This window comes from Bicyclus anynana, chromosome 21 (assembly GCF_947172395.1).
Source record: "Bicyclus anynana chromosome 21, ilBicAnyn1.1, whole genome shotgun sequence".
Lineage (NCBI taxonomy): Eukaryota > Metazoa > Arthropoda > Insecta > Lepidoptera > Nymphalidae > Bicyclus > Bicyclus anynana.
The window spans coordinates 13,887,019-13,911,837 of NC_069103.1; the positions used below are offsets into that span (position 1 = coordinate 13,887,019).

The 24,819-nt window shown below is 41.5% G+C and overlaps 1 protein-coding gene across 1 annotated transcript; it reads left to right on the forward strand.

The window, feature by feature from the left end:
- LOC112054730 (DNA-directed RNA polymerase III subunit RPC1) lies at positions 1-24,302 on the forward strand. Its single transcript, XM_052888023.1, has 27 exons — positions 1-197; positions 714-849; positions 2,146-2,295; positions 3,044-3,385; positions 4,203-4,357; positions 5,177-5,354; positions 6,379-6,516; positions 7,645-7,842; positions 8,774-8,898; positions 9,594-9,705; positions 10,431-10,663; positions 11,336-11,436; positions 11,766-11,901; positions 12,457-12,570; positions 13,357-13,476; positions 14,619-14,698; positions 15,242-15,355; positions 16,962-17,119; positions 17,746-17,918; positions 18,547-18,651; positions 19,462-19,651; positions 20,192-20,410; positions 20,965-21,083; positions 21,575-21,787; positions 22,188-22,281; positions 23,099-23,299; positions 24,076-24,302. The coding sequence occupies exons 1-27, from the start codon at positions 154-156 to the stop codon at positions 24,286-24,288; spliced, it is 4,161 nt and encodes a 1,386-aa protein (XP_052743983.1). The 5' UTR covers positions 1-153; the 3' UTR covers positions 24,289-24,302.
- The last annotated feature ends 517 nt before the right edge of the window (positions 24,303-24,819 follow it).

Genomic DNA, 24,819 nt, shown 5'->3' on the forward strand with positions numbered 1-24,819 from the left:
TTATTGTGGTTCTGTAATCTGTGGTGTAGTTAAAATTAAAAATACAAAATACAAATAAACGAAAAGCAATTGAATAATACTAAGAATTAATTATTTCCTAAAACAAATGTGAATTTTCTATGTAAGAATATAACCCAGAATAAACAATCGGAAATGCCTAAAGAACAATATCGTGAAACATACTTCGGTAGAAAAATGTGAGTGAGGTTATGTTTACATGTTTCATAAATTAAAATATATCTTTTAAATATTATTAATATATAAATATGTATATTAGCTAAACCGGCTAACGTTGTCCTGCCATATAATAAAGTTATTTTCTACAAAAATACTAAATTACTAATATCCTGATACATGATAAAAAGTAGGTATGGAGGTAAGAGGCTGAAAAATACTTTTCAACCTATTTCACATAAACATGCACCTAAATATACACTAAACTTCTACAAAACAAGTAATTAACAGACTGACGGTTATAGCGAAACTTTAGGGTTTCCTTGTGGACTACACAACCCTAAAAATACGGAAACAATAAAAAAAAGTGGGCATTTGGAGTGGGTATGACAAAAGCTACCCTAATGTAATGTAAATAACAGATTTTATTAATATTCAAAGTACTTTTATTAAATCATGCGAAATTGCATGCCAATGCAACCAAAAGACAGGGTTCTAGATTGTAACCTTATCTCTTATTGTATATCTTATTCTTACAGTTCCCATGTGACCTTCAATGTGGACAGTGCATCGGATATCCAGCAGGCAGCACATATCCAGGTCATCACAAAGAACTTGTACGCTCAGGATGGACAGAGGGTGCCAGCCAGCTATGGAGTACTTGACAGAAGAATGGTTTGTGTGATAATAGCTACTGTTAAAATAATGAATAAAATAAACTTAGCCTACATTCACTGATTTCTTAATACATATAATATACTTAATACTACTTAATTTATCAAACCAGAGCAGTCAGGTGTATTTTGACATAGGCCTCCTCCAGCCTTTCTTGATGAGAACTGTTTACCAACAAAGGAATTAGAGATGAGATAAATCAACTTCTTAGGAGGATGAATATCCACACCCCTTTTTGTTTCTACAGGACATTGTACTAGAACACTAAATTGCTTGGCGGTACGTGATAACTAGCCACAACCAAAGCTTCTCACCAGCCAGACCTGGACCAATAAAGAAAACCTCAATCGGCCCAGCCGGGGATCGAACCCACGACCTCCGTCTTGTAATTTCACCACACATACCACTGCACAGAGGCCGTTCATGGGCAGGTCACCTTCCATCTTTAGTAGTAGCTATTGTTGGTGATTCTTATGTCACATGATTTCACTTTTTATAAGTTATTGCTAACTGATCAAAAAACAATAACCTGTGTGTTTGACATTGTGAGACAAATATCTTGGCATTTCATGGATTCACCATGCAGGTGGATCCATGGTATGATAAGCGGAGTCCTAGACTTGTGACCAAAGGATAATAATAATAATAAGCTTTATTTTTCCCATTTAGATAGTACTTATCAATATCTTAAAACTATTCTAACTAATCTATATATTTATCTAAATAATTAATTATGTTATGTACTAGTTAAAAATGGGCCCCTTCAGGTATAAGCCTCCTCCATCTTTTTCCATTTGTCCCTTTCTTTTGTGAGTTCCATCTAACCTTGGCCAGCCACTGCAGTAATGTCGTCTACCCACCTTCCTATAGGCCTTCCTACCTTCCTTTTACCAAGTGGACCTTTCCAATAGGTAATTTTCTTAGTCCACTGTTTGTCCTAGACCAAAGGATGTCGGGTTCATTAACTTTACAGAAAAATGTAAAATTGTTATTGATTTGATGTTAATTATATTCAGTGGTGTGCATAAGGTTCTCAATCAGGGTATGCCCCAGTAAGAAAATTAAAAAGACAACTTGTAGGGTATGCAGTACTTTAATGCATGTATGAAATGCATGCCACTGATTATATTATATTATATTTCTATGGTTTATAGTTTATTATGAAACATTTATTCAGAACAATTTATTCTAAAATGTTCTATAGTTGTTTTGTTTTCGGAACCTTGGTGTTTTGAAGTTGAAAGCTTAAGTAGGATATGCATCTGTTGTTATTGATGAAGGCTATTTTCTATACAGGGCACAAATGCCAAGGACGCCAACTGTGAGACGTGTGGCCTGGGACTGGCGGACTGTGTGGGTCACTACGGGTACATAGAGCTGGCGCTGCCAGTGTTCCACGTGGGGTACTTCCGCTCCATCATCACCATACTGCAGACTATATGCAAGGTACATACATATACTTTTTTTTTTGTAATTTTTTTATTAGGTATCTTTAGAGGCAACAATATTTAATACTATAGACAATAGACATGTTACATCGCACAAGTGAGCCAAATTTAGCTTGTCCATTGAGCGCTCACATGCACAATTTTGAATGAAATTAATGAAATATACTTTATTGTACACCAAAAATAATAATAATATTAAAAATAATAATAAAAATAATAATTTTGTGTTCAATTTCATTATATATTTATTTATATACAGTTTTTAAAGTTCCTGTGGCTTTTTTTTAGACATGTTACCACAATTGCATCTGACATATCCGAAAAAAAAATTTAAATTTTTGAATACCATTTGTATCATGTTCAATGTTTTATATTGTAGTTGACACAAATAAATTCAATTTTAAACTGCCTCCGTGCACAGTGGATTTACAAGACAGAAATCCTGGGTTCGATCCTCGGCTGGGCCAATTGGGGTTTTTTTATTGGTTCAGGTCTGGCTGGTGAGAGGCTTCAGTCATGGCTAGTTACTACTCTACCGGCAAACACGTACCATCAAGCGATTTAGTGTTCCAGTATGATGTCCTGTAGACACCGAAATGGGTGTGGATTTTCATCCTTCTTACAACTTAGCCTGCTTCCATCTTAGACTGCATCATCACTTACCATCTGGTAAAGGGCAACATGTAAAAGAATTCAAAAATATATTATTTTGAGTTTGTTTTAAATCAATCCTTAAACTTCACCAGAACTGTGCCAAGGTCATGCTTCAAGAGACAGTGAAGAAGTCCTTTCGCCGCAAATTCATGAACCCCGAACTGTCTTACCTACACAAGAAAAACCTACGCGCTGCAGTCCTTAAGAAAGCAAAGACTTGCACAAAATGCCCGTACTGTGATGCACTGAACGGCATCGTGAAGAAAAGTCCCGCTGGTATTCTGAAGATTATACATGACAAGTATAGGATGAAGAAGCCCAATGATCCAATAGTCCAGAAGGTTCTGAAGGAGTTCAACATAGCTGTGGAGTCCAATAAGGAATTGGCGACAATGATTAATAGTGGATTGATTATTGAGCTTACACCTTTAGAGGTATGGTTTAGAGATTTTTGACTATGTACGTTATCTAGGAATTCGTTTAGCTATAGAAAGCCTTCTGACAAGCCAAGCTTTCAGTTTCTTTTTAAACTTATTAATTTTTATTTTTTTTATACTTTGTAGAGTCAAAACTGCAATTTCATAAAATCTTGATAACCCCTCTGGCGCAGTTGCTAGTGCAGTCGTTCTTAAAAGAGAGGTCCTGAGTTCGATTTCCAGCTTGGGTCAGTTAAGAATTTTATATTGTCTCTGGTGCCTGTACCACCGTTCCGTCAACAACGTACCGCCAAGCGGTTTAGCGTTCCGGTATCGTACCGGATAGAAACCGCTAGAGGCGGGTAGAACAAACGTGTACCTCTTCCACATAATCCTGTTTCAATCTTAGAATCACTTGACATCCGGTAAGGTCATCGAGGGCTAACTTGTAACTTTGACACTTAAATTTCTGTTCAACACTTACATAGTAATAAAGGACAAACGGTGGACTAAGAAAATTACCTACTGGAAAGGTCCACTTGGTAAAAGGAAGGTAGGAAGGCCTATAGGAAGGTGGGTAGACGACATTACTGCAGTGGCTGGCCAAGGTTGGATGGAACTCACAAAAGAAAGGGACAAATGGAAAAAGATGGAGGAGGCTTATACCCGAAGGGGCCCATTATTAACGAGTACATAACATAATTAATTATTTAGATAAATATATAGATTAGTTAGAATAGTTTTAAGATATTGTTAAGTACTATCTAAATGGGAACTATAAAGCTTATTATTATTACTTACATAGTGATAATCTATACAATTTCCTGGCATTTAGGTTATAAATCTATTCCGCCGTATTCCGGACGAGGACATACCACTTCTGGGCATGAACGTGAAGAGTTCCAGACCTGAGGATCTGATCCTGACTCGGCTGCCCGTGCCGCCGCTGTGTATCAGGCCGAGTGTCGCTTCTGACATTAAAGCTGGAACGTGAGTATCACTGAAAGCTTAGTCTTGATTCACCATAGGGGATACTGTTAGGTTCACGAAGGCTACAGGAAGGTTTGAGTGGGGAACACTTTGAGACACCAGTGAATACCACGTCCTATACCACGGAAATTGGGTGGAATGGTCCCTAATTACTGATCACCCGTCTGGCCTCGCCAGACGTCTATAAACATATTAGCTGACGCCGCGCGGTTTGATCCACGTGGCTCCCGTTCCCGTAACAATACGGGGATAATATATGGCCTATAACCTTCCTCGATAAATGGGCTATGTAACATTGAAAGAATTTTTCTAATCGGACCAGTAGTTCTTGAAATTAGCGCGTTCAAACGTACAAACATCTCTTCAGCTTTATAATATTAATATAGATATAGGTGTTGATTGGTAGATAAATTCTATTCATACATCTTCCACACTTGGGGAAAACACCATTATTTTGATTGGATTGGATTGTCCTATTAAGGTATAATTTTGGACTATTATGTTCTAAACCCACGCTTTTGGTATAACCATTGGTTGCCATAGTTGTAGGTCCATAATGACTCTGACTATTGACATCATCTCAAAAACGCATCAGCAAAAATTCGACACAGCGTGTAAAATTACTGCTACTTGATATGTCTTCAATAGTCAGCCAGTTTCTTTTTCTTCTTCCTAGCGTGGTCTCACTATGTGGGATCCGCTTTCCGGTATAATCTCGCACACTTTGCCCGGTCTTGGGTAAGTTTAGACAGCCAGTTTTGTGTCATCAATAAGTTTTATTGAAATAAGCGTGTACTAAATGTAAGCCCATGTTTTCAGTAACGAAGATGACCTCACTATGAAGCAGTCCGAGATCCTCCTCATCAATGACGTCATAACTCGGCACATGGCGAGCGGCGGCAAGAGCGAGCTGGTGCAGGAAGACTGGGACTATCTGCAGCTGCACGCCGCCCTTTACATCAACAGCGAAATGTCTGGCATCCCTCTCTCGATGCAGGTCTATATAATTATAGCTTTTCTAATTCGTACAGCTAAAAATTGGAATATAATTCTATATCTAGGTAAGAGCACTCCCAACTTAGATCGCATTACTGCATTCCATCGACAGATATAAGAGGTAACAGCGTTAGCTTTCAGCGATGTCTGTTCTATGTTTCCATCAGGCTTATTGTAGTCGAGCGCAAGCCTATATTCCATAAAAAAGCTCCATCTCTTTCAAAAACATCGACACTAGGACATATAGTGAGCTCTTACAGGAAGACTGGAACTATCTGCAGCTACATGCCGCCTTTAATATCAACAGCGAAATGTCTGACATGTCTCGATGCTGGTCTGTATATGGCTCCAGCTCTGTTACTTATTTTTGCTATCAAACTAGTAGAAAAATAATATCGCATATTACCTGGAACTGTAGCACTCTTCTTTAAATGTCTTGAATGAAATGTATATCATCCTCTTGATGAAGGCCTGTAATTATAGTTGCAACTTTCAGTTGTTTTAATACCTCGGTAAGCCTTGGTAAGGATGATTGGGATTTATGAGAATGAAATGGATGGCTTACCTTTTCAATTCAATTTCAATGACCACTTTCAATTACTGTAATTAAAACCAAAAGGCGGATTGACATATTATGTACAAGTTGTCTTCGAAAATGTAATGTTACTAGCGGACGCCCTCGACTTCGTCTGCGAGAAATTTAGTTTTTTACAAATTCATAGAGAACCATGGATTTTTTCGGGATGAAAAATGTTAATCCATCCATCCTATGTGTTAATCTAGAGTAAAATCTATTTCCATTCTAAATTTCAGCCAAATCGGTTTAAAATTGTCAAAGTTTTATACAAACTTTCATCCCTATTTTATTCTCTTAGGGGTAGAATTGGCCAAAATCCTTTCTTAGCGGATGCCTACGTCATAACATCTATCTACGTGCCAAATTTCAGCCCGATCCGTCTAGTGGTTTGGGATGTGCATCGAGAGATTTGAGTTTTAGATATATATTTAGATTTTGTATATGACAGCCGAAGAAGCCTGGTCGTGGTCTGGTGCAGCGGCTGAAGGGCAAGCAGGGACGGTTCCGAGGCAACCTGTCCGGCAAGCGCGTGGACTTCTCCAGCCGCACCGTCATATCGCCCGACCCTAACCTACAGATCCAGGAGGTATGTTCAACTTAACATACTTTATGATCCTGCTATTTCTGTAATAAGCCCACATTGAACCAGCATGGTAAATCTGAGCTTTTAAAACCCTTTCTCCTGTATGAGAAACTCTTCCCTTTAAAATAGACTGATAATAATAATATCTTTAGAAGCTGACATCAGCAAGATATAAGCAGTGAATCACGTTTAGAAGCTTAACATATCGAACTTTGTTACACACTTATGAGTACATAGAAACTCTTAAACTCAACACTTATTGGAAAATTCTCAGGAAATGTTAGTATGCATGCCCGCACGTGTCACAGACGCTCGCACACACTCATACACGCATATACATATTCACATTTGAACACCCGCACTCACAAAGTCAATAACAACATAAATGCATAAAGCACCAATATCGAACTATCCTCAGAAGATATTGGTTTTGTATTACACGGGCTTATTACATACTAGCGGACGTCCGCGACTTCGTTCGCCCTTAGATCTCCTTAATCCGGCACTCTTGCAAAATCCGTTCTTAGCGAACGTCTACTAATTGTAAATTATCTCTGTGCCAAATTTCATCTTTGTACATTAAGTGGTTTTCGAGATGAATGACCTTTCGCATTTATATATTAAGATAGTTATAAACCGCCAACCCGCATTGGAATGCCTGTTATAATAGTCCGCTGCTGCTTCATTTAAGACGCTGAGGGTTGCGCTCAGTTTTAGTGGGTAGGTGCCGCACTTTTCTTGTGCGACACCTTCGGCTTAAATTCATTTCCCAAAAAAAAAAATGGTTTTGTACTCATTGACCTCTTATAATAGAATGACACACAATCATGTAGAAAATTTCACTTTAAAGCTGGCCAATTTTGCTTTTACAGTTTTAGAATTATTGGTGAAGAAAATTATACCTAAAGGCCTTTAAATATAGTCCAATATTCAAATATTCAAAATTTAAAATCCCAATTCAGAGCAAATTCAACCTTAAGCGTTGAGTTTAAGGTTGAATTTGCAAATGCGATTACTTGAATTGAGTGCCAAGAAGTTGTGTTTGGCACACTCATTAATCTCAGATTGTGCATCCACTTTTTTAACTGGAGATCGATATTTGTACTATATGATTTGACTTTAATTTTAAAGGTGGGAGTCCCGGTGCACGTGGCGAAGATCCTCACGTACCCGGAGCGCGTGTTCCCAGCCAACCTGCAGTGGCTGCGCCAGCTCGTGTGCAACGGGCCCGACGTGCACCCCGGCGCCAACTACGTGCAGCAGCGCGGCCTCAGCCACAAGAAGTACCTCAAGTACGGGAACAGGGAGAAGATCGCGCAGGAGTTGAAGGTACGGAGCCGCTGGCGAATACTCTTGCACTGGTAGACTGTAATATATATGCTGGAGGAAGTACTTAGTTAGAGCCGTGGTAGCCCAGTGGATATGACCTCTGCCTCCGATTCCGGAGGGTGTTCCGGAGCATGCACCTCCAACTTTTCAGTTGTGTGCATTTTAAGAAATTAAATATCACGTGTCTCAATCGGTGAAGGAAAACATCGTGAGGAAACCTGCATACCAGAGAATTATCTTAATTCTCTGTGTGTGTGAAGTCTGCCAATCCGCATTGGGCCAACGTGGTGGACTATTGGCCTAACCCCTCTCATTCTGAGAGGAGACTCGAGTTCAGCAGTGAGCCGTATATGGGTTGATGACGACGACGACGACGACATATATATTTGATTTACAAAGGGGGTTGGGGTTTTTAGAACAAAATAGGGATAGCTGACACTAACCTGTCTGTCGTATGGATGCGACGCTTCCAAGACGCAGGCCGCCGTTCTGCACCCGCGGGTGATGGTTGCGATTATAATTGTCTTGAATCTTGATGCTAATCAGTGTTTGGGCTGCAGTTCTCCATAATTTTAAGCGGTGTTCAGACAATATCTCTCACTGACAATGACGTTTTTTACCATTCTGACAGCGACCCCTTTTTTGCTGTCATAGCGGCTTGCCATAGACAATAATAATTAGTATCGGCATAGATAAGGGATGGAATCAAAATAAGGGTATTGGGAAAGCAGCGCAAGCAACCCGAATGTGTCCGGAGCGAGTGTTCCCAGCCAACTTGCAATGGCTGCGGTAGCTCTTCTTCACCGGACATACAGTAAAATGGTGAACCTCCCCCTACCTCTGTCTGTTCTTAGTTACAGTCCTTTTTAACGTGGGGTTATCCTCATGGAAGTCAATAGGCTGTTGATATTCAAAGGCTCGTTTTTTCCAGTGCGGCGACGTAGTGGAGCGCCACCTGGTGGACGGCGACGTGGTGCTGTTCAACCGGCAGCCGTCCCTGCACAAGCTGTCCATCATGTGCCACAGGGCGCGCGTTCAGCCGCAGCGTACGTTCAGGTACGCACGTACCCACACACGCTAGCTTGTATACCTCGCACGTAAACACGCACGCACGCAAGCCCGCACGCACACACGCAACAAGCATGCAGGAAGATAACTTGATGTGTGGGTCGTCATCGTTAAGCGCTGGGGCGGTGTCATTTATACCAATATTATAAATGTGAAAAGTTTGTTTGTTTATTTGTTTGGTTGTCTGTTTAATGAGACGCGCTAATCTCAGGTCCGATTTGAAAAAATATTTCAGTGATAGATGTTAGATAGCCCATTTATCGAGGAACGCTATACAGGTACATTTTCTCTGTATACCGAGAACGGGAACCACGGGAGTGAAACCGCGCGGCGTCAGCTAGTGTTTAATAAAACGCTCCGCACTGATCGCGATGTCATCGCTGTTCTACGCTGAGATGGTGTCGCGTCTGGTGACTGTAGTAACGAAGACGAAGACACGTACTCAAGGTGACAAACACAAACACATGTAAGTGGAAATAAATATAACTATAAATATGGTAAGGTAAAACTAATCGCTTGGATCGTGCCACGTTGCAAGAACCAGCTCATGACTAAGGACCCCGTATGAGTTTGAAATCAGTCGTGCATCCACCGTTGTATCACTGAGTTTCATAGTAAATTAATATGAATAATATAATAAACACGATAATTTAAATGCTAATAAATATGGTTTGTTTGTTCAGATTCAACGAATGCGTGTGCACGCCGTACAACGCGGACTTCGACGGCGACGAGATGAACATGCACCTGCCGCAGACGGAGGAGGCGAGGGCCGAGGCGCTTATACTTATGGGGGTAAATAAATACTTTATTATTATATTCCTACCTACCTTCTTCTTCTACCTACTTCTTCCATACTCTAAAAATACTCAATACAAACTTCAAAATTTTTGGGAAGTGGGGGGTTAGAAAGAGACAAAAAGTAACCTATGTCACTCTCCATTCTTTCAACTATCTCTACTAAAAAAAAGGTTATTCGGAGAAGTAAATGCCAAACAGAAAATTTTACCTACAATGAACCAAATTTCTGACACAAAAGTGAAAACAAAATTAATCATATTTATTGTAATAATTGACGGACAGAGCAGATGGGCCACTTGATGGTAAGTAGAACACCATCGTCAAACAGAGCAAGTAGATGCAAGGAATGCCACTCTGTCTCCATCCATCTGAGAAGGAAATGTTAAGACTCAGGTGCCTTGAAACCAACGGTAATCATGCCCTTCGGATTACAATTAAAACTGTTTAGTACCCGAATGTAATTTGCATACAAGAGAATTTTCTTAATTCTCTGCGTGTGTGATGTCTGCCAATCCGCATTGGGCCAGCGTGGTGGATTATTGGCCTAAGGCTTAGGCCTTAGGTCTTCTGTCAGAAAGAGAGGGCTTAGGCCCTAAGCCCTCTCTTTCTGAAAGAAGACTCGAGCTCAGCAGTGAGCTAAATATGGGTTGATAATGATGATGATGATGTTATGTACCACTACTTAATAAATTATGTATTTTATTTGTTACCTTCTCCAGAACAAATCAAACTTGGTGACACCTCGTAACGGCGAGCTCCTCATCGCGGCTACTCAGGACTTCATCACCGGCGGCTACCTCATCACGCAGCGCGACACGTTCTTCACGCGGGCGGAGGCGCAGCAGCTGGCCTGCTGTCTGCTCGCCGGGCCGGACGCCGCCATGAGGATCGACATGCCGCCACCAGCGATACTGAAGCCGAGAATGCTGTGGACTGGGAAGCAGATATTTAGGTATACCAAGAACTAGTAGGACTCGCATCATCGCCTCGCAGACCGTAATGCGGCCCCTTGCGACACTAAAACCGACGATGGACTGGCATGTTGGTCTTTAGGTATACCAGACAAGAATTGTAAGATGAGAGTCAGGGTCAAAAGGTGTTGGAATGGTGACCCGGCACCTGAATAAGTATCGTTTGCAAACCAACCCAATAGTTGAACTGCCAACATCGAGTCCTAGGAAGATGCTGGATGGCAGCAAGACAGCTATATGAACGCCCTTTGGCTAATATGATAAAGCAAGACTAATAGTGGGCTTTAGCACCATTAGCTGACCAAGGTGTTGGAATGGCAACCCAGCTCGGAGCGCAATGTTGTTGGCCTCCCACTAGATGGCCAGGTGACATCAAGCGGGCAACAGGGAGCCGCTGGTCAAGGTCGCAGTGTTTGGAAATCATTACCTATGTCCAGCTGTACTCGTCCATCGAGTATGATGATGAACTTGCAGTACTCAAACCAACAAAGTTGGAGACTAAGCAGACATATATGTGTATCAAAGTATTCCTTGGTAAGGACTTCCTATTCTGAAGTATACAAACCACATCATGTTTAGATTCGTGAGATTTATTTTGACGAACGATTGTTTTTGATATTATACTAGACTAAATGAACTGGTTCTGTCTGCAGTTTGATAATGAAGCCGAACAAGCGCTGCGAGGTGAAGGCCAACCTGGAGACGAAGGGCAAGAACTACACCAGCAACCAGGACATGTGCGTGCAGGACTCGTGTGAGTACACGTGTTACGCGACGATATTAATCTTTTTTAGAAATGGCCTTGAGCTGACTACAATCATGTTTGGTGGAAAAACATGATCAGGTCTAAGTTGGAGTGCGCTTAGAAAATGCACAAATTACAAATTACTGTCATGAAATAGTAACAGTACTACTACTATTAGTTGATGAAAATGCCTTTGTTTGCTTAAATTTAAGATTTTCGAAAAGCGCAAAACATTCAGCGGTTTAAACTGTGCATTGATAGATCAGTCAGTAATTCTTGCCTTTTATTTTACGGATAAAAAGAGATGTAACTGATATAACATGAAATTTTGTCTCTAGATGTAATAGTTAGAAACTCAGAGTTGGTTTGCGGTTCGATGGACAAGAGTACCTTGGGCTCGGGCACCAAGAACAGCATCTTCTACATCCTGCTGCGGGACTGGGGCGAGGAGTACGCTGTTAGGAGCATGTGGAGGTAAGAAAAAGAGGAAAACTTAAGAAGATAAAAAGTATGTATGTATATGTAAACTATTTTTATATTGCATTGTAGGAAAAAGTAGTCTGGGACGGATATGATGTCGCTCGATCTCGTGTTGGCTCGTGCCAACGCTAGATGGCGCGACTTGTTTCGTAAAGAGTAGGGATTTAGAGAGGGGTAGCGATCAGTTGGCGGGAACAACGTGTGCTCGTGACGTTCGAGCCGTCCACATTACTTGTTGTGTTATTCTTTATGGGTTACTTGGGAGAGGCGGGGAGTGTGACTTGAGTGGAAAAGGGGAGTGTTGGTTAACTACCAAATACGTCTTTAACCCTACACACAAGGTTCACAAGTGCGTGACTCCACTCAAGGTCATTCTCTGCCATTCTAGGGTCTTATTTTGGTTAGTTTGATTTGTTGCTTAAGTTGTCCTGACAAATGTTGTGAATTTATTCACGAAATTGTTCGACATCATCATCATTTGTTCGACATTAGTTTTCTTATTGTTTGTAAACCACTTCTGAGTCTGATAAAAGTATCTTATTAATACAGGCTAGCGCGCATGGCGTCCTATTATATGATGAACCGCGGCTTCAGCTTCGGCATCATTGATGTGACGCCGGGGAAGAAGCTTATAGAGGCCAAGAACAAACTGTTGGAGTCTGGGTGAGTGTTCATTTAGGCTTCTGAATATTGTAGCTAGAGCTAAGTACCTTTTATGACAAATTGTTTTTAACCGACTTAAAAAAAGGAAGAGGTTCAGGTTTTTCAATGTTTGTTACCTCATAACTTCTTTATTTATTTAACCAATTTTGAAAATATTTTTTTTTGTTTGAAATAATATACTTCCAGATTGGTGGCATTTAATTTTCATGTAAATCAGTTCTGTAATTTTGGGTTAACTCAAAATAACTGAAATAAGTGAATGAAATTGTCTGTACTGCGACGTTTACGGTCACTAATCACTATGCTAGGACTAACAAAAAATTTACGACGACTACGACTACGACTTTAAAAATGTATTAATCTAAAAAGATTTGATGGCGGTGCCATTGACCTCGTATAATAAAAAGACGCACAATCATGTAGAAAATTTAACTTAAATACTGGCCAATTTTGCTTTGACAGTTTTAGAATTATTTGTAAAGAAATTATACTTAAAGGCCTTTAAGTATAGTCCAATATTCATTATAATCCCAAATTCAGAGTAAATTCAAACTTAATGATTAAGTTTAAGGTTGAATTTGCAAATGCGACTACTTGAATTGAGTGCCAAGAAGTTGTGTTCGGCACTCATTGAGTGGGGACGTTTTTTGGTCGCTGATTGTGCATCCACTTTTTAATAGGAGATCTATATCTGCCAAATCTTCTATGTCAGAATGTCTGTCAGTTATTTGCACCTACAGTTTAGTGATACAGTATGTACAAGTCTACTAAATGCTCCCTCACTAGGTACTCCAAGTGTGACGGCTACATCCTGGAGATGGAGAAAGGCACGCTGCAGTGCCAGCCCGGCTGCACCATGGAGGAGACCCTGGAAGCTGTCATGCTCAGCGAGCTCAGTAGTATCAGGTACTTCTAGAACAGTCTTTTTTTTCAAGTAAATCTTCTTTGCGCACGCTTATCTTGGGGAGTAAAGCTGGTGAATGTGTTACGGAATATTGTAATTGGTCGATGCGTGCTGTCATAGTGTTTGTTATTTTAAACTACCAGTAGATGGCGTTCTTAGAGAACTTTGAAACAATCCCTTTTTGTACACTTCAAGAGATTGTGATGCATTAGGTTCATAGATGGCGCTTTGTAGTTATTTTTGACTGACTTCAAAAAAGGAATTGAGAACATAGAAAAAGTAAGCTGGTGAATGCGTTACGAAAAGTGTGATCTGGCGAGACGAACGGTTGAGAGGAAGAGAAGTTTTACTTCAATCGTGTGGACTATAGCAAACTGTTTTTTTTTAATTATTAACCAATATTCCCATTCCCCTCCTTCGGAAAAGATGTTGTTGGGAGTAGGTGCGACAGTAGTCCAGTGAGTGGAAATCGAACAACGACCTATCGGTGATAAATCCGATCGTTTGACCATTGAGCTATTGTGTAAAACCACAACCACCACAAACTTACTGAAATTCTTTTTTTTAATTTAATTTAGGGAATATTATATGAAGATTCTTGCTATATACTTTTGTATCAACCAAATTCTCAATAGCTCAAGGTGCCAATCGCTCAAAGGTCCTGGTTCGAACCGACTACTAACGTCCCCACTCCAATCACTGTCTTTTCCGACAAGTTCTAGGGAGTATCCTACTTCCTACTAATATTATAAACGCGAAAGTTTGTATGGATGTTTGGACGTTTGTTACTCTTTAACGCTGCTACTACTGAAGCGATTTGGCTAAAATTTGGAATGGAAATGGATTTTACTCTGGATTAACACATAGGCTACTTTTTATCCCGAAAAAATCCATAGTTTCCCGAGATTTGTGAAAACTGATGATTTTAATGATATGAATGTTTGTTACTCTTTCACGCCTCGAATACTTAACCGAATCAGCTGAGATATATTATAGCGTAGATTAACACATAGGCTACTTTTTATCCCGGAAAAATCCATGGTTCCCGAGGGATTTGTGAAAAACTAAATTCCGCGTCCGCTAGTTGGTCATATTATTTATAGATATGAAACATTTTATTGATAAAAATTAACTTGTCCTTTAGAGAGTTGGCGGCTAAAGCCTGTTTTCGTGAGCTGCACCCAACAAACGCGCCCCTTATAATGGCGCAGAGCGGATCCAAGGGTGAGATTTTGTATATTGCACACTTCAATACACATCATTACGTTATCAACCCATATTCGGCTCACTACTGAGCTCGAGTCTCCTCTCAGACTGAGAAGGGTTAGGCCAATAGTCCACCACGCTGGCCCAATGCTGATTGGCAGACTTCACACACGCAGAGAATTAAGATAATTCTCTGGTATGCAGGTTTTCTCACGATGTTTTCCTTCACCGTTTGAGACACGTGATATTTAATTTTTTTTAATGCACACAACTGAAAAGCGTAATAACACTTGATGTTATTACGCTTCCCTTCCGAAATGAAACTGCTCCGATCGTCTGGTTCGACTCGTATTTATACCCGTTAGTATGCGTATAGACCATTCTGGAAACGTCCACACGCTTGTTGTTGATTCCACAAAATTCGACGTAAACAAGGCCATAAATATTTTTATCTCAAATGTTAACCCGACATGGGCGAGCGATTATGAACCCTATGTCTGTATTAATAGGGTTCTGCGTAACAGTATGCAATCTTAGTATAACGTTGCTTGTATACCGCAGGCTCCAACATCAACATATCGCAAATGATCGCGTGCGTGGGCCAGCAGGCGCTGAACGGCAAGCGCGTGCCCAACGGGTTCGAGGACCGCTCGCTGCCGCACTTCGAGAGACATTGTAAGTGTACCACCCTGTATAACTTACGAGTACCTTCGAGAGACATTGTAAGTGTACCACCCTGTATAACTTACGAGTACCTTCGAGAGACATTGTAAGTGTACCACCCTGTATAACTTACGAGTACCTTCGAGAGACATTGTAAGTGTACCACCCTGTATAATTTACGAGTACCTTCGAGAGACATTGTAAGTATACCACCCTGTATAACTTACGAGTACCTTCGAGAGACATTGTAAGTTGGGACCACCCTGTATAACTTACGAGTACCTTCGAGAGACATTGTAAGTTGGGACCACCCTGTATAACTTACGAGTACCTTCGAGAGACATTGTAAGTTGAGACCACCCTGTATAACTTACGAGTACTTCCACTTACAGGTAATTTTTAAGCACATCCAAAAATACCTCGATAGTTTCATGGATCGTGGGCTGGATATCCGCAAGTTATTATACAGGGTGCTGAGGAGTATTTCCCATAATTTTGGGGTTTTATTCTAAAACAAAAATTACTTAATTAAAAAGTTTAAAGAACATGTGTTCTAAAATGAACATTTTCGGAGTAAATAATATTTCTTATGTAAATAGACCTTAAAATGTGTCTTTTATACGCATCCTTGTAATAATGACGTTTTTATATTTTAAAATGCAACGTTGTCGCTTTATTATGCTTATGTTACATTTTGAATTACTTTGTATGGAAATATAATATTATTTTTTGTTATTAATAAAATATTATTTATAAAGCTCGGTTCCTATAGAAGTGGTCTCGTTAATACCTTGAAGTTACGGGAAAAACCGGGAGTATTTCTTGTATAATAAACAATAAATTTTTATTTTATTTCAAGACCCAAGATTGACACACGGAATGCTTGTTTTTCGTGTTTTATCAAAATTGTTAAGACACTAAGATGGTTTGGACAATTTGGTAGGCGATCAGGACACTTTAGGGTGAGGCCAAACAAGCGTAATTTTGCAAATTGTCAGTCGTTTAATTTCGTCGCGTAATTTCTGCTGCATTCATACAAAAGTCCGTTTCCTGCCATACAACGTCGCAAAATGAGTTGTGTTCAGACTTACACGTAAATTTCTGCGACCAAAATTACGCGACTGACAACTCTCAAAATTGCGCTCGTTTGGCCTCACCCTTAGGAAACGAAAGTCAAACGGCATGTCGTGACCTTTGCACACGATCTTCTCGTTTGTACATTTTACTACTTGTTTCTACTAGTAACATTTTTGTATTTAATTTACGTATCTGTCTCTTTTTAATATTTGTCGATGTTTGTTAGAGGCGCTCCGCACGTCTAGATACCGTCCAAACGTCACCTTAATGGCTCCACGGAAGATCAGCGCGGTATCCTTACGGACACTGCAATATGCTGAGTGGAGACCCTTTTAGGATCACATCATGCAAGTTGCAATGTATTTAATTTATTGTTTTTTTTTCTCTCTTTTCTTTGTATGATGTGTATTCTGAATAAACTTTTCTTTCTTTCTTTCTTTCTATATGCGCAGATACGCCGTGTGTAAAATTCTTTACCTTTAAATACACGGAAAAATAGATGTCTTAATTGTAAATTGAGAAATCCCTCGTTATTCTCCAGCGAAAATCCCAGCAGCCCGTGGTTTCGTAGAAAACAGCTTCTACTCCGGTCTGACCCCTACGGAGTTCTTCTTCCACACCATGGGGGGTCGAGAGGGACTCGTGGACACTGCCGTCAAAACTGCCGAGACGGGGTACCTTCAACGACGACTTGTGAAGGTTGGTCAATCTTGACATGCTGATTGTTTAACATCTAAAAATCTTGTATGCGTTTCAGAAATTTTTAATTCAAAAAAAGAGTCAATTTTCAATTACTATATACGTACAAACGTGCCTATTAAGTATTATACATAATTATATTTTTACTAATTGACCCGGCAAACTTTGTTTTACCTTGTAAATTATTCACTGCGCACAATATTTCATAAAAATCGACCCAGTCGTTTCGAAGGAGTTTGATAATTGAGAGTTCGACCTCCCAACTTTTCAGTTGTGTTCATTTTAAGAAATTAAATATCACGTGTCTCAAACGGTGAAGGAAAAACATCGTTAGGAAACTGCATACCAGAGAATTTTATTAATTCTGTGTATGAAGTTTGCCAATCCGCATTGGGCCGGCATGGTAGACTATTGGCCTGACCCCTCTCATTCATAGAGGAGACTTGACCTCAGCAGTGAGCCGAATATGGGTTGATAACGAAGTCTGCGCATTCACATTGGGTTAGCGTGGTGGACTTATTAGCCAATCATTCTGAGAGGAACTCGTGCTCGATGATTAGTCAAATATGGGTCATTAATAATGATGATGATTTGTCGAGTACGTTCTTCATACGTTGCGTTTCCAGTCGCTGGAGGACCTGGTGCTGCACTACGACATGACGGTGCGCAACGCGACCAGCGAGGTGGTGCAGTTCCGCTACGGCAGCGACGGCCTGGACCCCTCGTACATGGAGGGGCGCGACCAGCCCGTGGAGCTGCGCCGCGTGCTGGCACACGTGCGCGCCTTGTGCCAGTCCAGGTACACTTGCTGATGTCTGTATACTCGTATATAATACTAGCCGACGCCCGCGACTTCGTCCGCGTGAAACCCGATGTAAACTTTCAACTACCCCTATCCTACCCCTACCCAACCCCCAGCCTACCTCTACCCCTACCCTATTCCTTACATCGCGTGGTTTACCGTTCTAATTATTTATTATTACGGGAATAAATTATATCTTATAGCACTCGGGGATAATGTAGCTACCCAGTGAAATAATTTTTCAGATCAGTTTCAAAGGAACTTGAGACTAAGTGACTACCAATTTAATGAAAACGTCGCTGAAAGTTGACCCCACAATTTGCATGTCCATGAAGACCTGAAAATTGGATGGTTCTTGCAGTAGTCTTGATGGTGGATACTTGATCTCACAAGACAAGGTCTAATAAAATATAATTATACGCATCACAAAGTTGGTGCGGACGTTTGATAGGAAATAAGTAACTTAATACTAAAGCTTTGGCTGACTGAGGCGCTGCCTCGGCTCTATGCTACAGCTAAGCTATGTAGCGCTGATTTTCAAACATGACTCTAGGGATGAGTACGCAAAATGATAATAACGGAGGTTATAGCGACCTTCACTTATCAACTTGTACTATTGTTTTAGGGACGAGGAAGCTTTAGACGGCGACGGCATAGTGGTGGCGGCGGAGGAGACGCTCGCACTGGACGACTTCAAGACCTGCCCCGCTGAGTTCAAAGCCGAAATGCTGTAAGTATTGCCTATGTTCATTGACTTATATTGTGTTACAAGTTTCTCCATTACAGGCGGTATTAACATTCATTATTTATGTTATTGAGGAGGGGGTATCATTGTTGATATAAATAAGAGGGTATTTTATGACTTCAGCTGAATTGTTTGTTAGGCAGTGTAGATACCGTCACGCTGCCTGTCGCGTTAGTAATTTTGTACAATTAATGTTTTGTGTTGTAATCATAAATTGTTTTTGCATTCTGAAAGGATCCTTAAAACCAAGGATCCTTTAAACCTACGTTCAGGGTCCCAAGTCCTGGGACCTGCACGAGGTCTTTCCTCTACAACAAAATAATGGTACAATTACTGTCATATGTAATTCTATTGTTATATCATATAACAAAAATTCTCCTCTGTCTGTTGTCTTCGAGAGTGAGCTGGTGATTGCATCACGCGAGCGTTACGTTACGAAAAGTAAGCGTTGCGATGTGTTCGGACGGGGCGAACGGACGTTGAGAGGGAGATATAGGTTAGTGAATATAGGAAGAGATAAGTTAGGTGTATATCTAAGATACGGTGCAAGCCTATAGTCTGTATCATATGTAGTAGCAAGAAAGAGATAGATAGATGGAGCTAAAGAGTTTTTACTTCAGTCGTGTTGTCTGAAGCACACTTTTTTTAATTATTTTAAACTTATTTCGTGGTTGTTCATTATGAATATTATTTAAACGGGTACATACCACGATAAAACGACGAGATTTTTAATGTCGATATTTCGACCCAGTTGCATGGATCGTGGTCACGACGGGACACACTATTTTTGTCCAGCACATTCCTCAAGAAGCTGGCAGCGCGCGTGCGCAGCCTGCGTGCGCGGTACGCGGCGTGCGGGCGCGTCTCGCAGCAGCTGGAGCGGCTGACGCTGACGCAGCTGGTGCGCTTCGTGCGCGTGTGCCACGACAAGTACCAGCGCAGCATCATCGAGCCCGGCACCGCCGTCGGCGCGCTGGCGGCGCAGGTGAGCTTCACACGTCGCAGGACAGTTTATACACCTAGTATTTGTCTTTTAAATGAAATTATAGTAACCATAACTTAGGAAAGGGCGATTAAAGAAACGTATAATTTTTTTATTAGTCAGGGTCATACAATTTAACACCATATCGTGTTCATACATTGCATTGAAGATAATAATAGCGAAATTCAGACGTTCTGCGTGATTTCCGAAAATTGATAAAGTCAACAATAAACAATGTCTACGAAACTAAAAAAAATACATTTAAAGCCTCACAAGTCTTACTAAACATGTCGAACAATAGCAAAATTGAAAACACTTTTTTATCCCAATAAATCCAGTCAGACACGTTTGATAAAACACATCCGAAAGTAACGATAACTAACATTTATTTATTGCCAACAAACCCCCAACCAACGTACGTAGCAAAGCCACACAAATTTCCTAAAACACATCCAAATATGTATAGCCAAAGGTATTACTAGGTACTTAGGTCACTGTGCCTTCTAATAAAGTTCTCTTGTGACACCAATGTTTTGTCCGCAGAGTATCGGCGAGCCGGGTACGCAAATGACCTTAAAAACGTTCCACTTCGCCGGCGTGGCCTCCATGAACATCACGCAGGGCGTGCCGCGCGTCAAGGAGATCATCAACGCGTCCAAGAACATCTCCACGCCCATCATCACGGCGGAGCTCACCGACCCGCTGGACCAGGAGTTTGCGAGGAGGGTCAAGGGAAGAGTGGAGAAGACAACGTTGGGTGAGGTAAGTGTCTTCATTAATATGAAATCAAGGAAATCATCATTGCGTTCAAGAACATCTCCACGGCCATGATCATCATAGAACTCACCGATCAGTTCATTCGCGTCAGTGGGACTAGTGGAGAAAACTACGTTAGGTGAGATGAGGGTTACAGTTAATTTAAAACGACCATATTCTTATTTGAAGATTTCCTTCAGCAATATCAAGGGACTGGGTTGCTATTTGATTTAGCAGGACAATGCCTCTAGACTACAAAAAAATTTAAAAATGTGAAATGAACCAATAATTCCTCATTTGCACCTGAGATAATTCCTATTTACTCACGTACTCACCTGTACCGCTTAGATATGACGGCATAGTGCTCAGAGTTATTTTCTGATATAGTAACAGCCTTCTAAGCGTTCTTCTCGTTGGTTCACTTCACAGGCTAATTTTGTCCATGGGCTTATAGTCTACTTGTTTTGTCCCTTGACAAAGGATTTTTTTTCCAGGCACATTTTTTTATGTACAAAAGACCTAGATAAGATTTAGAGGAGTTAAGTCTGATTTGTTGACAGATAACGACATACATCGACGAGGTGTATCTCCCCAACGAGTGCTTCCTGCTGGTGCGACTGGACGCCGAGCGGATCAGACTTCTGTGCTTGGAGGTCAACGTTCATTCCATCGTTTACTCGTAAGTACACTGTCAGGCAAACGACGTTCAGGAAATTGTAATAACTGCTTAAGCCTTAAACACTAAACAAGAAGTCTCTCGACTTGTTTAAAAAAAATTACACAATAGCGATCTTATTTCTTTTTTCTGTGAGCTATACTTTCAGAACGTTGAGGACAGAACTGATCAACATCTACTAGTTAATTATTATTCTCTACAAGTTAGCCCTTGACTAGTCTAACCTGATGATGCAATCTAAGATGTAAGCGGACTAACTTGTTAGGAGTAGGATGAAATCCACACTCCTTTTGGTTTCTACACGATATCGTACCGAAATGCTAAATAGCTTGGCGGTACGTCTTTGTCGGTAGACCAGCCTCGCACCAGCCAGACTTGGATCAATTAAGAAAACCTCAATCGGCCCAGAACCTCCGTCTTGTAAATCCACCGCGCATACCACTGCGCTACGGAGGCCGTCAAAAAACGAGTCTGACATGTAATGTTCTCGGCAGTATATGCACATCGAAGCTCAAGGTGAAGCCGTCCAACGTGCTGGCGGTGTCGGAGTGGGCGATCAAAGTGTACGCCGAGGCGGGCAAGCACGGCGGCTGGCTCAACATGGCGCTGCAGCAGCTGTGCCGCCAGCTGCCCGCGGTCGTGGTGAAGGGGCTGAGCAGGGTCTCGCGCGCGGTCATCGCTTGTGACGACTCGGGCTCCATCAACAAGTGAGGCATACATTTCTGCTTGGTTGTGGCACACATTGGTATTGTATATTGTCTAGGGCTAAGATTAGGCTGGCTCAACATGGCGCTGCAGCAGCTGTCGCGCCAGCTGGCGGCGATTGTGTTGAAGGGACTGAGCAGGGTATCCCGCGTGCTCATCGCTTGTGCCACTAATAAGTGAGGCCTTTTTTTTTACTTCTAAATGTAATGTAAATTTGGCTGGGCTGGGAGAACAACGCAAACAGAGACACTAGGTGATGTCTTGTTATGAAGAAATTCCCTCACCCTGCACAAGACCGAGCCTTTGCTTGGAGTTTTTCTCCTAGCAATATTTGTCTCACTCAGTAATGCACAACACATATTGATCTAGACAAATAACGATAAAACAGTATTTGTCTTCTAGGTATAAACTGTGCGTCGAAGGCGACGGCTTACGTGACGTCATCGCTACGTACGGAGTCGACGGGAGGAAGACGTCCTCCAACAACATCCTTGAGGTGAGTGCACCCATTACTAAAGAAATATCTGTCGGCTGAGCTCTTGTTATTAACCTTTCTGTTTCATAAATCTTTTCTTGCAGAGACACATGCAGGATTATCATCTCTTGTAAGGAGGCCTGGTTCTGTAGTGCGTGTAAAAATAAGCTGATAATTATGGGGTACTATGCAGGGTCGAAAATGGAGCGTATCCGATTTATCATGATTCTTTTTAGGTAACAATCACTGCCAGAAATAAGAATACTTTTTTGTCAGAGAGATATTTGTGCTTCCTCGAGATATACCTCGTACTATGAGTAGGGCTGTGGTCATACGGTGCCGTACTCCGTTTTGGCTTATTATCGACAGTCTTCTTTTTGGGTTTGGATAACCTAAGTTCGGCGATCATTACTGAAAATTTCATTTCTAAAACAGCGTCCCTCAACCGACCGAGGAGTTCTTTGACTGTCGTATGTCTTTCTCATATGATCTTAGACCAACTATTGTAAAGGACCTGCCTCGCTGGGTGTTACTTTTCTGTCAAAGTATATGATCAACGATCTAATGCGATTAAAAAAGCTGTCTCTATAGATTAGATGTTAAATAGTTCTAATCGTGTTTGTCAGTTATAGAGCTCCATAAAAATACCTTTTTGTGTAGTTGAATGGTGTAAAAAACGGACAAAAACTTCTTGTTTAGTTTACGATATATACCAAATCTAAGCTCGCTTTTCTCAGAAAATGACAGACAATATTGTTTGTGACTATGAGTGCGATACAGGTCCATAATTGGTCTGTGCCTATGATAGATGTTGTAATAGTTGATAATGCGGTCGCAGGTGTACCAGACGCTGGGCATCGAGGCGGCGGCGAGCACCATCATGAGCGAGATCGAGGCGGTGATGGCGGGCCACGGCATGGCGGTGGACCGGCGCCACGTGGCGCTGCTAGCGGCGCAGATGTGCGCGCGCGGCGAGGTGCTGGGCATCACGCGCTACGGGCTCGCGCGCATGAAGGAGTCCGTGCTCAATCTGGCCAGCGTGAGTGTTTGTATGATAGATCCAATCGAACCTTTGTCCAAGAGTTTTGTGCAATCACAAAGCTCTGGGTAACCCAAAGAGGTCACTGACGGACAGTCTTATAGATCAACGCATCAAGTCCTGGCACTCGACCTTATAGTCTATATGTCTCGCTTGCTCTACGCAGCCCAGGCAAAATTCTTTTTAATCGTACACTCTTGGCAGAGTGGTCGTGGTTGCAGCGATGAGCGACGCCTTCTGTGCAATGCTCCTCCACTTCTGGCGATTGGCTGCATTTTGAGTACACTCCACCAAAGATGACTGTGTATCAGCCTTAACTAAATCCGTCCAGCGAGTTGGAGATCGGCCTCTGGATCTTTTGCCTTGGACTTGCTCGCTCTATTGTATCATGATTTCTGGAGATGTGGCCAAACTCAGACTAATTATTGTTTAGGACCTGCCTCGTTAGACGTTACTTTTCTGTCAAAGTATATGATCAACGATCTAATGCGATTATAAAAACTGTCTCTATAGAATCGATGTTAAATAGTTGTAATCGTGTTCGTCGGTTAAAGAGCTCCGTAAAAATACCTTTTTGTGTAATTGAATTGTGTAAAAAACGGGCAAAAACTTCTAGTTTAGAATAAGATATATGCCAAATCTAAGCTCGTTTCCCTCAGAAAATGACAGACAATTTTGTTCGTGACTATGAGTGCGATACAGGTCCTTCTATAATTGGTCTGAGTGGCCAAAGAACTTTAATGTTCCCGGCCTCAATGAATATCACGATGGTGCAGTTCGAGAAGACGGCCGACCACCTGTTCGACGCGGCGTACTACGGGCAGCGCGACCCCATCGAGGGCGTGTCGGAGTGCATCATAGTGGGCGCGCCCGCCGGCATCGGCACCGGCGTTTTGCAGCTGCTGCACCGCCACGAGCGCCTCGCCGCCGCCTCGCCGCCGCGCCTGCTGTTCGACGACCCGCTCTACCACCCCTCCATATGGGAATAAACGCATTACACTCATACCTGTGTTTCTTTTGAAGTGTTGAAAAACCTTTATCCTTTATGAAATGGTTGCGTAATCGTCGGTGCAGATTGGGGACAGTACAGGACGGATTTAAAAATTTAATTTAATAGTTAAAAATCTTTTTTAATCTCTAGGGGGAAGTAGTTTACCCCTCTGCCTGTCTTTGGCGACTCCCTTGATCAGAGCATTAAAGCACTAATCTCTGGATAGCACGATAGATGTCCTCGATATGCGCTAGTGCGTGTACCACGCTGCGCTCGCTAGTAAACTGGCAGACGCTTGCGGTATCGCAGTTTGGAAGTTTGCAACGGCGGATAGAGGGTAGAACGAGAATTCGATCTCCCAATAATGTACGAATGCAAAGGAATAAGACTTTTATAAGCCGTCTCTAGTGTAGCTTATAAATCGTTTTATCGCATTTTGTTGATCGTTTATAGTGTCAAATACGTATGTTTTAAAAATGTATATCATTATCATTAGCCAATGGACGCCCACTGCTGGACATAGTATTTC

Excerpts from the sequence above, each read along its gene's own strand:
- LOC112054730 (XM_052888023.1), top strand. The coding sequence starts at position 154 with ATGCCTAAAGAACAATATCGTGAAACATACTTCGGTAGAAAAAT. Across the intron at positions 9,706-10,430 it reads AGGCGCTTATACTTATGGGG|AACAAATCAAACTTGGTGAC; the intron begins GTAAATAAATAC and ends TACCTTCTCCAG. Across the intron at positions 20,411-20,964 it reads AGAAGACAACGTTGGGTGAG|ATAACGACATACATCGACGA; the intron begins GTAAGTGTCTTC and ends ATTTGTTGACAG.